The 18,560-nt window shown below is 29.8% G+C and overlaps 1 protein-coding gene across 1 annotated transcript; it reads right to left on the bottom strand.

Moving 5' to 3' along the window:
* Positions 1-11,955: 11,955 nt before the first annotated feature.
* On the bottom strand, positions 11,956-12,810 carry LOC113865929 (protein PPLZ02-like). Its single transcript, XM_027500743.1, has 2 exons — positions 12,690-12,810; positions 11,956-12,442 (listed from the first exon to the last, which is right to left on the bottom strand). Exons 1-2 carry the CDS (start codon positions 12,770-12,772, stop codon positions 11,956-11,958), a joined length of 570 nt encoding a protein of 189 aa, XP_027356544.1. The 5' UTR covers positions 12,773-12,810.
* Between the last annotated feature and the right edge of the window lie 5,750 nt (positions 12,811-18,560).

Below are 18,560 nucleotides of genomic sequence, written 5' to 3'. Positions count from 1 at the left end.
TCCGGGTGGTGGAACATCTTTTAATTTGAATGACCCACGTTAGAGACAAAGCATTCTTTATTGGCTACATCATGCTTTATAGGTTGTCTTCAAAGCCAGCTGGTTCATTTCTTCATCACAACTTTAGGTTTAATACAATCCGCTCCTATCATAACTACGTTGAAGTCAAGTATGATTGAAAATATTTTACATCATAAAAATATAAACAACAATTTAATAGTTTTAAGATTTTTATTTTATGATGAATTTGGTTTCTTTAACGTTGTTAAATTCAGTTCATCTGTATTCTTTCATGTTCATTATTGACATTAACATATGGAGGTTTCGTACCTACATAATTTTATTCACCTTCAAGAGAAGCAAGTCTTGTCCAAGTAATTAATGGGTCAGCAACAGGTAATATTATATGAATATCAGCGTTAGGGCGAATATGATCGAGCTCAATGCAGTGCGATGGCTAGTAATAGGTAGATCGAAGGAAATAACTAATATAGTAATTGTTTGGAGGAAATTTTTAAGGTGAAAGGTCAAAGTGGGAGAGTCCAAATGTATAGCTTGTGAATATCCTTATTTTTTCTAGTGAAGGACAATGTCCCATTCTAAAAGAAGAAATTTCACCCTACTTAAAATGTATTTATAGAATAATTACATTTATTTTACTTTAAAATATCAAATGAAGGTCGCTTATTAATTAATTAGTTGTAAAATCTCACCTTATTTAACTCAACTAACCTCCGGTAGTTTGTAAATATTGTTATTTTAAGTTTGTTTTATAATTATTTCTTACTTTATTTTTAATTAAAAAACTCAAAGTTATCTTTATTATATACACTTCTAGAAATGTCAGCAACGAAATTTGTTCACATTATACACTTTTAATGTGAATTGTGAACATAATTAGTTGAGACGAATTTTGTGACTTTAAGGCGAAGGAAATTATATAGTTAATAAGAGAAAATGTCGCTGTTCTTTTCTTGTAATAACTATTTTCATATTTAAAATATTTTAATCAGCTTATATGCTGCCATTGTTCTAAACAATAAAAGAATTACACACTTATTTTCATGCTAAAATATTTACTCCACATTAACAAGGCTTAAAACTAATAGCAAATAATCGAGTCTCTAAGATTCAATTCTTCATTGTATGTATAAAAAAATGTTAAGAAAAGTTATATTCATTTTAATACTTTCTTCATATGTATAAAACGAGTATCTTTGATGTGAACATAAAAAAAATTGGCTCCACTTCATTATATTTATACACCACACTCTATTTCACTAATCCAAAATAACATTGATGAAGATTCTGATAATTCACATGCACAATTCGTCTCTGCCAAATTTGATGCGTGCAACGGTAATGCAATGCAAGTTGTATATGTAGATAAATGGACATAGTGGCTGAATTTTCATCAATTATAAAAAACAAAAGGCCAGTTTGTTCTCAACATCCAAACTCGAAACTTATTACCAAACATGGAGTAAAAAATCATGCGCGTTCCTATGCACCAAATCCTCCCCGAGCAACAAAAACAGCCAAGGACTAAGGTATTGGACCGCATAAACCTATGTATGACTCATTTGTCAATTGTTAGCTTTTATTGTATATTCTCTCTATTTCGCAGAGTCAATTAATGTCAATATAGACCATTCTCTTATGATCTTTTTCATTTAAATTGAAAGTGGGAATTTATTTTCTTCGTTAGAAAACTAACAGAAACATTTCTCTTTTAAAGCTTATAAGATGCCTAAATAAAAGACGGCAATGAGGAAGATACATAAGCGAATAAACTTAATCCGAGGAAACGACCCAAAAAATAAAATAAAATAAAAGCGGGGCTCAGCTTTAAACTACAACTGAGGAGGAAAAGACAATTAGCTGCCAATTAGAAAAATTAACTTAGAAGAATCCTTAAAAATCAAACATATATATACGCTTTTGCTAAAGCTTTGTTTCATTTTAAAGATCACGAACTATGTATTATTTTAATTAGATTTTTGGACTCAAAAAACTAGTTTAAAATTTGAAATTGATAGATTCCTTTTTCGTACATTCAGTTAAAAATAATTTTGTTAAATAGTAAATAAAATTAACTGTTAACATATATAAAATTAAAAGTAATATTATTATTGTCATTATTTTTAAAAAATAATTTTATATAATTAGTAGAGATGGCATCAGGTGAATTTGTCCCCTTAAACTCCGTTAAAAATGAATAAGTTTATGTCATTCTATTTTAAAAATAGAGTAAAATACCAGCTAAACTCATTTAAGAGTGGGATAACAAATTAGATTAAACTACTAAAAATAAATTATAAGAAAATTTAATAAAAAAATATATAAAAAATATATTAAATTAACAAATTTATGTTAATAAAATTTAATTAATAAGTATAACTTGTACTTTTTGAAGCCTTATAAACCAACTTGTCTTACCATGGACAAACTAAAATTGAATAAGTTAGGTAGCTGTAAAAAATCGAATCCAATCCATCACTTTTAATGGGTTGAATGAGTCAACCTTGTAAAAACACACTTTTTTTTAATCTTTATATATAAGTATGAGTCGACTTACATATATACTACCAAATTGAATATGTAAAAACTTTATCTTTGCCTCAAACTTTGTTAATAAAATAAGTAAAACATTTTTACGAGTTAGATTACTTGTTAAATTTTTTGAATTATTTCGATTAATTGGTAGAATTAGTTCTATATATATGTGTGTGTTAAATACATATAGTTTGAATTTTTTAATGAGTCCATGTAATTATAATGATTCATTGTGTTAAAAAAAATATCATATATATATATATATATATATATATATATATTCTTTATAAATGTTTATTGAATTAAAATTCAATAGTAAGTGTGTGTTAAAATAATAATAGAGTCAAGTAACCTAAAGCATTGTCATGAGTAAAAATTAGGGTTGCCATTATTGTATAAAGTAAAGATTATCTATTTACTCTTAATACACTTTGACTGCATACTTTTTCATAAGGGTTAACTTGCAAGAGTGTAGGAGAATGAAAGAAAGATCTAATTTCTAAAACATACTTTATATGCTTGCATAGATTCACTAACCGTTTTGAAAAAATATTTTAATAAGATATGGAACGATGACTTTGACCTAAGAAAACATCGTGACTCACGACTGTGTCTTGTTTACGCTCCATTACAGCAACGAGAAAAGCCATGATAGGGAAGCCAATATATTCAGCAATTAATATCTTCGATCATGCGATTATGCAAAATTGTCGTGCCGTATGCTTGTTTCGTACAGCCCTCATTTAATTTAATCGAGTCTATGAGCAGTGAGCTTGCTGGGGGTATTCATTTGTTCAATCTAAAAACCCACCATTTGCTTGCTACATTCCCTCGTCAATAATCTATTTACTGCAACGAATCAGTACAGACTTGATCAAACCCACTTCTTTTGCGGTCTAACTCCACTTCTATGTAATTACTTACAGAGTTCTAATATAGATATAGTTTAATTTTTGTTCTGTGACAGTATAGGGCTGCTATTATTAGTATGAGCAAAATTTATGTACATTCTAACATGTCATAATAATTGTATTTGATGTTAACCTTTAAAAGTGATATTTATTAAAAAGGTGGTTTTAACAAAGAGATATTATTGAAAGAGAGTACGGGGAATAATTCAATCCACAATACAAAGTCTCCTACGCATTTAAAACAATAAATTTTCATACATTTGAAGTCACAATTAGATGAAAAGACGTTAATTGCTCGAATCCATGTTTGAAGTCACAAGTCTACTTTTGCATGGTGCAACCAACTACTAATTTCTGTAAATAAATTGCTTAATGCGTGTTTCTTTAGATAACTCTATCTCTTATAAGTTAATCAATTATTTTATTTGACTGAAACTAAAAACTAAAAGTATATGGTTTGAGATTATAAAAAGTTACTAATTTAAAAGTTCTGGTTTAATAAGCTAATAATAACAGCGTATGATTTGTAAGAAAAGAATCGTGCCATTATTTTTAGCTTTTAAAATTATAACTGCTCTATATTCTTTCGTAATTAATATCATTATTTTCAATATATTTTATTTCTTATTTTTTTAGCAAGGACACAATCGTTTAATCATTTGAGCGAATATAATATGGCCTTCAAATTTGAAAAGTTTAACATGTTCATGTTGGGGAAACCTTGGAGATAGTCTTCGCACGTACTTGGTATGCAGAAATAGAAGACCAACAGTCAAAGTAAACGCATGAGGAGTTCTGTTGTTATTTTGGAAAGCGATTATTAAAGAAAAAATTCATTTGTGGATTTTAAAAATTTAATAAATTATAATATTTAATATTATTATATGATTTTTCATATGTTAAATCTTATAATTTTTAATAAATATTTATTATGCATTCTTTTAAGCATGTTAAAAATTTTGATTAGAGAAATTGTATAGAAGGTTGATTACTTTATTTGAGCTGAATAATTGACCACGCGGGTCAAACTATCCAACAGGTCTACACGCTGCCTAATCAATATGAAGTTTTATTTTTCTTTTGGGTCAACCTAATCAAGACGAAGTTAAATGTGTGATATTTATATTATTACCACATGCATATAAGAAGACAACTTTCTGGCACCTAGTTGTGGAGTGACTCAATTTTTTTGGTTTAAACAAAACCAAGGATAAAACACCAATTTAATCATTTTTTCTGTTCGTTTCTTTAATATTTAAAGTATTAAATATTTTAAATTTTATAAAAAGTATTGATTGATGTTTAGCTTTTATTTGTTCTAATTTAAGTTCATACTTTAGTAATTACTAATTAATTTAGTTTTCAACATTAGTATACATCAATTACAGCTAATTACTGTCTCTTGTGAGGACTGTCCGATTTAAGACCATGATTTTGGGTTTTCTTTTTGTGAAAATAATAATAAAAAATCTACCAAAAACTTTAAAAATAGAGAGGAAGGTCATACTTTTTGCCATGTATATTAAAAATGATAAAACTATTTTTAATTATTTATGCTTATATATATACATATATAAATGACTTTTAAGTCTGTTTTTAACAACTAATGTAAATGTATTCTTCATCTTTTACTTGATATAATTAATATATTAATTTATTTCTTTTACTATTTAAACTGTTAACAAAAAATAAACTCGTTGAATATACTTACATTTTTTATCTTCTGAAATTTTATTGTTTGTAATATCAAGAATTCTACTAGTACATTTAGAGAAATAAGGATTGAAGATGAGAATAAAAAAAAAAAAAAAAAAGAATAATAAAGTGACGAATAGGGATAGATAACACTCCCCGCCTTCACTCCAATCACTCTAGCTTTACTAAAGTGACTTATAATGGATTGTGTCTTTATTCTTGTGATCCACATCTTATGGGCTGCTTTGTTTTGGATAAGACTATAAACCCTAGACTGAAAACCTGGCCCAACCTAATCCAGACCTTTTAATTTGGTCCAAGACAAGAGATTTACAGTTCCTGACAAAAAAAAAAAACGAAAAGGCTTAGAGTTGAAAATGCTGTCGTAAAATACAAAGTTCAAATCTATTTTAGATTCTACACACGCTCACAATGTGTTTTAAAAATGGGAAAAGAAATGGAAAAGACGCATTTCTACACAATAATTGTGTATTCATTGATGAAACAAAACTTAAATATAGTATTCTAAATTCAATCTTTTCTATTTTAAATAAAATTAAAATTTCATCATAATAAAGATTGATATTAAAAAATAAAATTAAATTTTAAAATTAAATTCTAATTTTAATTAAAAATAACATAAAAACACCTTAAGATACACTAAAAAAAATTTTAAAATAAAAACAAACATACTCTAAATAATTAATGAAATTCTTTCGCCCAACAAATTAAGGCCCGCAGGTGAGTGAGTTGGGCTTTCTTTGAAATGGCCTAACAGTATCTTGTGCGTTGAATGTAATGGGCCAATGTTTAAGTGAATTAGCTTTGGGTCTAGAAAATTTTGACTGCCACGTGCAATTCATTTTACTAGTTGACTGAAAAAAAGGTGCAATTGTATTGACGAAAACATCTAAGACGAGTAAGGGTAGTTGATGACCAAAAACAAAACAAAAGAAAGAGTAATGATAGTTGCACGTATATTTTCCTTGTATATTCGTATACATTTCATTTGTAAATCATTAGATAACATGTGTCTTATCATAACATCTTTCTTTTAAAACACACACTTATTTTTTTATTTATTTTGGTCAAGACACACTAATGAGAAATTATGATTTTAGCTATCGATAGGTATAATTAATGGGCTGTTTCTCAATGATAATTGCCCATACCTTTTACTCAAATACTCATTAACAAGAAGCCACTAAATAACACTTATCTTTCTAAATATATAATTAGAAATAGAGCAGTCTCTATTGTCATTATTTTTTAATATATATGTGTGTGTGTGGAATTATATAAAAACATACTTAAAAAAGTTATTTAAATAACAGTAACAATAAATATTTTAGAGTGATACACCTTAAAATATAAAAATAACACTTTAATAATGACTGTTTCAAAAACAACATTTAACTATGTCTGGGTGGTTAATTTCTATTGCTATTGCTTTTTATGAGGAATCTGAATAGTATAGTAATCTTTAACACGTTATATACAATTTATTTATTTTTTAAATTAAAATAAAATATATGATTTAAGTTGTCACATTTTCAAATCTTTTCTTCACTCCCTCTTGTCAAAGTCGTGCTTTTCAATGTCAAAATCATTTTTAATAGTTTAATTATTAGTTTGACAATTTTCAAAAACGTGAAATCTCACGATACACACTATCGCTGTGAGAGCACAAGTTTCATTGACAAAATTACATTGTAAAGAAAGGTTAAAATATAAATTGGCATTATAGAAATGTGATCAATAACGTTTATCCATAGTTTAATAGTCATAAGTTTTTAAAAGAGAGCAACTAGGAAGCATAAAGGTAGAATTGTTTTGTCTGTTGGGAGAGCTAAGCAGCAAGCATACAAAAATAGAGGGATTTGAAAATCAATGAGGTTTAAGTATGAGTAAATTTTGAAATAAAGTCTTTATAAGAGAAAATAAATAATTTAAAAAATAATAAAATTTATCTTTTAAAGTTAAATTTTTTTTATCTTGTTTAAAAAAATTATTTATGAGATTTTTTAAAAAAAACGGAGAATCATAAATTATTTCTAATTTATGAAATAAGTTTTATTATGTTCTATACTTAAATTTTTTTTCTTTGAGAACTTGTCTATAAATTTACTCAAATGCTCCAGTCCAATATACTTTGTTAGGAAATATGCTTGCAAATTTATGACAACAGTTTAGTACTCTTTATATTTATTTATTTTCCATTATAGTACCAACAAAAATTATGTATATGAGGTGGACCCAAGTGACCTTGTCTGTTTGCTGAGGTTAAGAGAAGGAGCATGTGGATCACAAAGTGTGCACATGCACTTGACCATGTGAAGGGAAAGGGAAGGACAAGTATCGGAAATTTGAGACATGTCCTGTATTTGTAAGCCTAATACCAAATGTCTTGGTATATACATTGATGTTGATCATGGTGTGTTTCTTGTCATTGTGTGCTGCAAACTAAAATATCATCTTCCACTCAACTAAATAAAAAAAAAGGCTTGTTATGCTCCAAAACTGCTCGTTGAAAGTGTTTTGGCTTTTCAGCAGAGTAGGCCACCAACCTTTTTTTTTCTTTCTTTCTCTTCCAGCAAAATCTTTATCCCTTTTGGATTTATGCATGCTCACCTGATCCAAGGTACCTAAAAAACAAATAATAGACCCTTTACCAAATCAAACTAATCTTGTAAATTTGGGGAGGGAAGAAAAGGTTGGGTACAAGGTCATGTATGATTGTTCCTCACATAGCATTTCTACCAAAGATTCTATATATACACCATGATTGGATGCAGCATGATTGGTTTTGACTGCTTTTTATTCTTCGGTAGATTTCATCTTTGACTCCTTCACCGGTTTACCTATCTTTCCTTTTTCAAGTACTTTGTTTCCAACTTTGTGGAATGCCTTCAAATGAAAATTTGTACCGTGACATCGTTTCCAACTATAAGGAATCCTTATGAAGAACTCTTTTTTTTTTCTTATGTTGTTGTTATTAACTACGAGCCTAGAATAAAATTCTAATTAGGTTTCCACCACCAAGAAAAAAATGATTAGGTCCACTAGTGGGAAAGGCAATATGAAGAGCCTAGCTTTAACTTTCAAAATGTAGATTAAACGGTTGCCGTTAGCATTGTAAATTGGGAGGTACATGAAATTAGCTAAAAGGAAGATACCATATTTTTTATTCATAATGAGTATGCTTCATGTGAACAAACATCCATAATTCCCTCAAACTTTGAGATTGAATCTGGGACTTTTTTCATTGTTGTCTAGTCTTCTTGCCATGAGTTCAGGCCAAAATACCTGCCCAACACGGTGATGAATTCTATATAGTCATGAAATCAAGATCACTCTTTAGAACTAGTCTAAAAAAATATTTTCCACTGTTTCTGACGTGAGAAATTCACTTCAGTTATAAAATATACACTTAAAAATAGCAGTAATGATGACAACTCAAAGTGCCATCATGCGTCCAATTCAAGCATGGACTCATCCACCGTCTAAGTAACTAAACTAATCAGCAGGAATTCCTATATAATAGATGCCATAAAGCATTTTATCCTTTGGTTCATTCTCTGTTCATCTCAGATAGGGAAAGTAAATTTGACCCCAGTTTAGTAATTGTTGGACTTGCATATGTACGCTAAAATGAGGAATGTGGAGGGTCAGGTAAACCTTAAAGTGCTACTCCATGTCACAAGATTCAAACTGTTAATAATGGGAAACTCACTAAGATGATATGATTTAACTAACTTTACTGACTCAAAAGTGAAACAAAATAATGAGACTAAAACAACTTTATTATTTGATGGATGTGGGGAACAAAATCAATTCCAAAGCAGGTGAACAATCATGAAGTTTCACTGATAGAGATGGGACACCGAAACACACAAACCCCCCACAAATTCTTGAACCTTGTGAGGCCAGAATACAAGAATACCCTGAAATAAATCTAAAATTTAAACTAATAGCTAGAAACAGACTATATTTCTAACTGTTATACTTGAATATATATCAAATATTGGAAGTATGGAAATAAAATAAATCTAGAAACCATCAGTCACAGTTTTGTAATCCCAGTAGGTCAAGTTGAGCATGTGATTTTGTTCATTTTATCCGGTGCAAAATAAAATCTTACCAGTCACCAAGAAAAAGGAAAATTTAAAAATCATGTCAATTGGCCAGCTGATACTCAATTTTGGATAGAATATAATAATAATCACCTTATAATTTTGCTGTTGTTGGTTGCTCTAGACCACACAACAGCTTCGTGAGCAATTACATTAAAGCTTAATTATTGTGAGTTTTGAGTTGCACTTGTGACAGCTCTAGAATTGTCTAATAATTGTGTTCAACTGAACTGAATAAAATCTGAAGTTAATGAATCTTTAGCTGACATGAAGTTATCAAAGATGATTTGGGTGGTATATAATAAATTTCACACAGCTGAAAGTTGATTAAGTTTGCAGTAGATGTGGCATGAAAACGACATATTCCCTGTTGAAATACATGGATGTAAAAATCCATACCTATCGAACGATTTTTCACAAACTGAAAACAATGCCTCCTTTTCAGGATTACTAAACTGATTCAGTGATTTTGAAACCACTATCGTTTTCCTGTTTGTGTTTAATCACCATCAAAGTTTCTTGACACACAATCCCTTCAACTGAAGCAGCACAGCAACAGAAACAGGAACTAGGATCGCTTTTTTGACACACAAAAGTTTTAAACAGGGCTTTGTTTCTGTTTTAATTTTTAAAAATTATATTTTAAAACAATTTTAAAAAACTGTTATTTAAAAAATGAAAATAAAACTTATGTTAACAAACAAATTTATTTTATTTTTACATTAAAAAAAACTGTTTTTGAAAACAAAAAACAAACATAATACACTTCTAAGTTTCGGTGTAGATGCTTTTTCTCAGCAAAATATAAGAAATAAAAACTCTTTTTAAAATTTAAATCTCTCCATGAAACATAGTAAAATTAGTATCTAATTGTTAATTGACATGTGACCATGATGAATTAAAAAGAATGATTAATATTGATATGCTAAATTCCGCAGGGACCACGAAATTTTTCAAGAAGATGCTATGAGTTTCTAAAAATATTGTGGGTTGATGCATTAGTGGGGAGGAAAAATATGAAAGGAAGTGTGAGCCAGAGAGGTAAGATTTGGAGAAAAGATGAAAATTGAAAGGTTTTTTGAGATACAAATGGGCCCTTAAACAAATCATTAGAACATCCACTCAATCTTATTCAGTGTCCATTCTCTCTAAAAGCAACAATGGCCAACAAAGTAAAAAGATGTTCTATTTTTTATTTTTTTTTCCATATTCCATCCAACACCGCAACACTAATCATATATTTCCCGCAGCATGTCAAAACCATGTTGTTTCACGAACATACCCATGGAGAACAATTGAATATCCTGTGTCATGATTCTCAACGTTGTTTCCTTGGCTGGATCGGGGGTTTGTTCACTCAAAGGGAGAGAAATGATTAAATTAAGTGGGTATATGTTACTCTCACTCTTTGTTTAATAATTTAATATAATTTTTTTTATTAATTAAGTTATTAAATTATAACTATATATTATCTAAATTATTTATATTAAATTTTTTCATAATCGAATATTTATAAAATTTTTATTAAAAAGTCTTTGTTTTTATAAATTTTAAAAGTATATATTAAGTTAATTTTGATGTATATAAATAAAATATTAAATAATTTTTAATCAATCTCAAATTTTGCATATATGATTTATGTTATCAGAATTTTTAATCTAATAGATGATTTTATAATAAATATTATGTTTAGATAAATTTGTAGACACATCTTAATAAAAAAAATTAGGATAAAAAATAAATCAACTTCTTCTATAGAAATTATTAAAATAATTTACCGCTTATTCAATTAAAATTATTAAACAAGAATGAATATAACTTAGGATTTTATGTTGATATAATTTAATCTCTCGTATATATATATATATATATATATATATATATATATATATATAATTTACACATTGAGTCACTTGTTAGATTACCCCTGGCAATTGGGTTAGAATCCCCTGTAACGAAGTGTCTCCACGATTGGCAGTTACTTCAATAGTGCAGAGTGAAAAATAGGACTGCAGGGTGATTGGTTCCCAGAACATAATATGTGAAAGGGGTTATCTTTATTTAGATTGCAGTAGCGACGAGGGACAAGTTATTTTGTTTCAGTATAATCAAATTCAAAGGATTTTGTTTTTTCAAATACTTGTGTCAGAATTAAGAGCAAGGTTCTACAATCTTTGAAATAAAGGGTTCTAGCCAGTTATATTAAAAACCGTGCCCTTTTGACAAACCTGCCTTACATTTCAGACAAGACAGGAAGGAATTGTTTGTTTTAAAGTTAAAAATTAATTCTCAAACCTTTTAATAAAAGAAGCGTGATTTAAATTAATTTGTGTATTACTTTTCATTATATTTAAAGACTCAATTAATTTCATCAAAATTTATTCAACTCAACTTGCTACTAACTCTGCAACTAGAACTGCAAATTGCAGATGTCATTATCTTAATTTAAGAACAAAGAGCCGGGAAACACGCATAATTTCACAGACTACAACATGATTGGCTGTACATAGAACATTGTCCAATGGGTCACTTAGAACATATCTAGGACCTAGAGAAGAGCTAAAACACTTAAATTGTTGTAGAGAATTAGTTAAATTAGCAGAATAAGAATGTGAAGCAGCAAAATGTTCAAAGTCAAAGACTAAAAAGTGTCTCATGAATCAAAGAGCCTGTGGTGGAATGACAGAATAGAGCTCAATGGACCCATAATGAAGAAGCTCCTCTATCATTTGCTCTATGTGATCTTCTTCAAGAGGCTTGAACTGCTGAGAACTTTCCACCTTAACCTTCTTGAAAACCCAATTCCCCTCTGATTCTTGCTCCTCTTGTTGTCTCTTCTGTGGCAACATTGTGTCAGTTTCGCTGCTTTTCATGGCAAAGTTGCTAGTGGAGATGACATTGGGTGAATCCACTCTCTGAGGCTCTGGCAGTGATGGCCTTGTCATTTGCAACGAAGCCATGTAACACCTATGCAGTTTAGCAGTTAAAGTTGCTGAGAGAAGCTTTGAAGATGATGACTGAGACGCATTGGGGTTGTAAGGGAAGTTTGTTCTTGCTCTTGTACCACACATTAACCTCGCTGCTTCATCGTATGCTCTAGCAGCATCCTCAGCAGTTTCAAAAGTACCTAGCCATATCCTAGTTTTCCTGCACACACAAAAAAGGAAACGTTTATTTCATTTTGATTTTGGCAAATGTTAATAAATGTTGTTAAGGAACTACTTAAGAATTTAAAAATAAAACAGTGCTATTAAAAAATTATTATTAACACAATTTTAATAAGAAAATTATATAATGATGCATTGATTGATATGTATCTTGTAATGCAATGCTGTTTAGGAAGACGTGATATGTTTTGTTCATATAATGAATATGCTTCTAAAGGGGCACTTACAATATAGGGTGTCTAATTTCAGAGACCCAAGAGCCCCAATGCCTTTGTCGGACACCTCGGTATCGCTGTTGTGGTCTGGCCATGTTAGGGAAAAGAACTTATTCTTTTCAGAAAGTGTTAGAGAAAATGTTGTGATGGAGAGTTGTGGTACCAACTAGAGGGAGGAGGAGGAGGAAGAGAGGGTGGGTTTTTGTAGTTGAGCTTGTTCTGTATGTGACACTTTTTCTAAACAATCTGGCACCAATTTAAGCATAAGGGGTCCCACAGAGGGATTTTTGAGGTCTTACCTTCTTTTTCTTTACCTATCAGCTATAACTTGGCTGTATTGCAATTTGCAAGCCATGATTATTGATTTAAGTGTTTCAAGAAACAGTTCACATGTCTTTCAATCTATGATGGGTACTATTCTTTCAAAATATATGTATATAGTGTACAGAGATATATTTGTTAATGTTAATTTTTGTTTCTTTGCAACCCTTTTTGACGCCAAGAAAAATCTAATATTCAAAGACTTCGCAGATTCTGCTCATGTGAAAACTGATTGGTAGGGAGCAATTTGTGGATAATGACTAGTTTGTAGTCCTCTCTTGCGCGAAGTTTGAACTACTAGATCTTTGAACATATCATTCCCTAATATATAGAAAGCACAAATGGCCTTAATGAAAATTTCTTTTTAAGCAATTGGAGCCTCTATGTAACTTTTTAACGGATAATATCATATTTTAGACCTTGGTCTCGACCATTTGGCGACCAAGATAAGGACCATTTGTTGCAACTGTTTACCATTGCATTTTCTGCATCTATATGTTAGTATCACTGTATAGTGAATATTTTATAATCGGGTCAATCCCAAAGTTGGGACACATCGGTTTAAGATAATAGATTCTTGGACATTCATAATTACCCTTACATATCAAATCATTTGATCAATTCTCCTTCATTATTATGACCATAGCTCTAACACATGAGAGCAACAAAAACCCTCTCCTCTTTTCTTTATTATCTGTGGGGAGATGAAGGCATCAAAATGACAATGTACTAGTCATGGAAACGAAGTATCGGTACTTGGGACAATTTATAAACAATATGTAGCATTTTACTCAACAAAACAGTGAATTTTTACTAGTGGTATATGTCATGGAGCTTTTGTTAACTATCAAGCAATTAAAGTTTGATAGTTTCGTTTTGAATTGATTTGAAGTGCTTAGGATGCTTGAAAGGGAACCAGAAGCATGTGGGGCTATCTAATTGATATGAGTGAGGATATCAAAAGCAGTATTTCACGATTTTGGTTGTTAACGGCCCATGTTCTTAGCTACTATTCCCCCACGTGCCCATAGTTCATTCACCATGCTACATGGTAAGCTGAATAAATTAGAAAATCATACAAGATATATTTTTTAATGCTTCTCTAAACAAAAATAAAACATTAAAAGTCCAAAAAGATAATTCAAACAGGGAAAAAATTACTAGGTAAATGAAGCAAACACACCACTCTCCTTTCTTCCTGCTGAAAATGAAGCGGTTACTTGTGAATTGTGAGTGGGAATTATTGCATGGTTATTTTTGTCTTATGGGGTACAGAGAAAACCCCTTTTGAATTGTTTTACAATTGAATATGTTCGTGTCATTTAATGAACTAAAGAGGTAATTTTGGTCACACCCATCCCATCTGTGACCAGTTCCATGTGCTAAACTACTAACGGCAAAAACACCTTATTTGAATGGGAAAATGATGGGGTCCATTCTGCAGAGGGTGGTGTTCTCCTGTCTGTGTGCCACGTGTAACAACAATTAAGATGATGGTCAATGTTTCGCTATTATTATTTTCTTCATGAAGAATCACTAGTATTGAAGAATCTTTCTAGCTCAGTTTTAAGTTGGCTTACAAAGCCATCCAAGGATTAAAAGGTAAAACTATTATACTTTCGAGTTTTCAGTACAGTTGTGCTTTTTGTTTCTTTCTAAGCTTAAGGAAAAGAAAAGCAATAACAGTCAGTAACAAGGAAAAGAAAAAAAGGACAGGAAAAAAGAATAGAAGGGGGACAAAAGAACAAGTAGCATGTATGTCAAGGATTGAAAGATTAGGAGCTTTATAAATAACCCTATCTATGTCTCTTATCTTTAATTTTTTTTTAACTGTTATTTTTTAAGGGAAGCTCTATTTTGGTTTCCAGCTAACATCAAATTGATTTGCACAAAAGGTCAAGAAAGTGATATATATAAAACTGGCTAGGACCCACCCCATTCATACGCGTGAAATGGGTCCCAAAACATAACATGGGTGATGAGAGCAAAAGCGATGTTTATCTATTTAATTAATTTGTATTACAAGTATTTTTATCCATGGTGGTTTGATCAATAGCCTAAACCTCCCATGGTTTGTTGCCTTCACCATAATCCTGACATGCATCATGCTCGTGTTATTTGTGGACTCTTTCTTTCCTCACAAAACCACACTGCTTCACATGCCAACAAGAACAATCCATTGAATTTAACTATAAAATAACAAGGTCAGCTGCGTGGCTTGAAGATAAGTACATAACATGGGAATTTCTCAATCAATCTAGTAATAAATTGAACACCTATGTCTTTTTCTGTGTTTATTCCTAACTTGAATACATGCACATATACCATATTCTTGTGTGTCGATTGTTTTTCCTAAGGTCCTATTACTAAATGAATAAATGCCATGATGGAGAATGTTTACTTGTAACCCGCAGCTGATTTCTTTTTCCCTTGTTCCACTCAAAGTATCTCTACTACAACTATGGGTTATGATATTAATCCGGAATCCCCTTATAAGAAAATTCTACAAGTGTCATTTCTAGATGGAGCCTTTACCATTAACCGGGAGTGCAATTTGCTGCACAGTGCACTTAGCGTCTTGTATGTGAAAAATTCTTTTCTTGTACCTAAAGCAATATCAAGTTTCCATTTCTGACCAATGATATGCATCCGTAGAATGTAGATGAGGTTGACAACTAGTTAATACCTAATTACCTACGGAAACAATTTTCATTTATGACATGAACAGGTAGAGATGAAATTTGCAAATGGCCATGTTCAGCTGACCATATAGTTTGTTTCTTATTCACTATTTAATGGTCAAAGAGAAATTTCCACGAGTTTACGTTGCTCCTGCATAAACATATATGCTTTGCAATCTTTAGCCTTGACGCGGTTTCGTGGCAAAGCAAGTAAATTATAAACAGTGTTCCTTTGTGGAAAAAATTAATTTTAAATAGCTGAATATGTACATAAATTATTTTAAACATATATTTTATTAAAAAATATAAAAATAATTTTCCGATTTTAAAACAAATTAAAAAGTTGGAAAGTAAATAACCCCTTAATAGATGATGTGACCCACTCCCTACCCGCCCGCAGTCCATGCGCGCCATTTTGGCTGTCTTTACTCTTTTCAATTTGTGAACTATACATGAAAGGGTCCCATGCAACTTCCATGTGCATGTTCCTATTTTTCCTCCACCAGTAACGTGTATTTGTTCATATAATATAATGCTAGCTCTACCAAACATTTCATTATATAATCATATTATAGAGTTCAACAGCTCCAATATGTATCATACAAAATTTGTTTCAAATCTTTTTCTTTATTGTGGCTTATTACGATGAAAATAGCTTCAATTAAGAAATTCTCTTGTATATTGTTCATGATTTTGTATTCTATCACAAGGTAGCGTTTAACCTAACTTTTTTAGACTTTAATAGCTGTTTTAAAAATAGAAAAAATAAATTTTAAAATTAAAGATGGTTGATATTTTATAATTTTTTAAATTTTAAAAATATTTTTAATTTAAATTTCCTCGAATAATGCGTTCTTAAATTTTGGGACTAGAAATAAAAAAATGATAAGTAGATATTAAATACTCGCGAATAGTATATTCTTTTAGGTATCTTTTCTCTATCAATTTTTTTTTATGAAAAAAATATCGATCCCTTTCAATAAGTCTAAAATAAATTAGGTCAAACACTAGTTAAGTATGGTGACAATGTGCTATAAGAAAATACGTCAAAATAAAATTAATGAAACGTACGTTAATAAATCTTACTGTTATCTTTATATCATTTATTCTTATAACATTATATAAATATATTTTTAGTCGTTATAAGTATGATTAAATTTAATTTAAATCTTAAATTTGTTTAATTAGCTTTGATATTTATAAATTTTACATTAAAAAAACCCTATCACTACTTAATATTTAGTAATGACATGATAATCATCTAGACATATCATAATAATATTTATAAAAACAAACAAATTAATTGCCTCTAATAAAAACTAACACAAGAGAAATCCAATCAATTGCTGATTAGTTTAATAAACTCATTGTTGAAATTTTGTTTGCTTAGTAATAACTTGTTTTATCGTGTTGCATGTAGTTATTTATCCACCCGATTGCAAGGAACTTATGCTAGAGATGTAGTTTTTGTCCCCACATAAGTTAGTCAATATGAAGCACATGCTTAGGGTACTGAACAAAACTGCAAAACGCCAAAATTTGGGGGCAAGCAAACCTCAACCAAACCATTGTGTTGGTTTGTACATTAAATAATATTTCAGTATTTACTATTGGGTTTCTAACTTCTTCAACCTGTCAAAAGCACTATAAAGTTGAGAGATAATTACAAGATTAAGCAGCAATTTTCGTAGCATGTAAAAGGAAATTAATCAACAAGGCTTTGAATTGCCTATGGAAACGGTCTATTCAAATATCCTAAGTAGATTTGGGCAACAGAAACCACGAGATAGTTTCAACTTACCTATTATTAGACAGCTTCTAATAAAATGGCTTTACGTAACGGGAAATTTTTGAAATTAGGAGTAGTAGCGATAATTGAGGAATTCCTAAGACTAAGAAAAGTCCTGTGTAAATTTCCTATTGTCATGTGACTTGATGTGCGTGTGAAGACGAGTCTTTGAAGCCAGCTTTAATTGCTAGCCAATTGAGTGTGGATGTTGATTAATGATTACTAGTATTATTGAAATTGAATGACAACCAAGAAGAGAATCAGACAAGCTTTCTTATTAGATTTGGATTGTACCTGTCACTGTATTTGTATAGAGTTCGCAGCCATTGCGTGCGACGCTGTTTCAGTGAAGAGGTAGAAAAATATATTTAATTTATGTTAAATTTTGAAAACAAATTGTAGATTAAAAAGTTAGGATATGTAAATTAATGTTGCTATCTGTGCCTTATTATACTTAATGATATATGATTAATTTAAATTTTAAAAGGAAAAAAAAGTTAACAGTGACATGCGTAAGTTTTAAGAAAAGTAACAAACAAAATAAGTCATTTTCAAGAAAATAAATTATAAGTTGATATATAAGGATATTTTCAACTCTTTTGTTTTATTAATTCAAATTTCAATTTTTAAAACAATATTAATGATTATACAATTCAAAAAATAATATTGTAAATACTTAAATTATAATACTTTAGGAAAAAATTTTAAAATGTTTTTTCGAGTTGTAATATGTTAAATAAAATGATTTTAAACAAGTGTATTTGATGTAGAAAAAGACATTTATTTAAATCAATGAAAAGGAGTCGTCAGGACAATACCTAATCAATCGCAAGAGTGAACACTTCAATTTAACCTATATTTCAAGAGTAAAAACTTTAATTTAATCTATAAGCGTGAATTTTTTTTAATGGGCAATTTGTAAGTGTGGATAAACAACGTACCATTTGTTACAATTGTACATTTGGATTGTGGTTCTCATAACTTTTCTTCGTATCAATTTATACATTTTGATTCTTACGATGATGATGCATCTATGTAGTTTTTGATTAAAAATATTAAAGTGAATTGAATCATACTAATATTATTAAGTAC

The sequence above is a fragment of the Abrus precatorius genome, unplaced genomic scaffold, assembly GCF_003935025.1.
Source record: "Abrus precatorius isolate BTA unplaced genomic scaffold, Abrus_2018 Scaffold4, whole genome shotgun sequence".
Classification (NCBI taxonomy): domain Eukaryota; kingdom Viridiplantae; phylum Streptophyta; class Magnoliopsida; order Fabales; family Fabaceae; genus Abrus; species Abrus precatorius.
This window is presented reverse-complemented; position numbering and strand designations above follow the sequence as displayed.

What these genes read in the sequence shown, in the direction of transcription:
- LOC113865929 (XM_027500743.1), bottom strand. Translation starts at nt 12,772, where the DNA reads ATGGCCAGACCACAACAGCGATACCGAGGTGTCCGACAAAGGCATTGG. An exon ending in GAAATTAGACACCCTATATT is followed by an intron (nt 12,443 to 12,689) that starts GTAAGTGCCCCT and finishes TTGTGTGTGCAG; the next exon opens with GAAAACTAGGATATGGCTAG.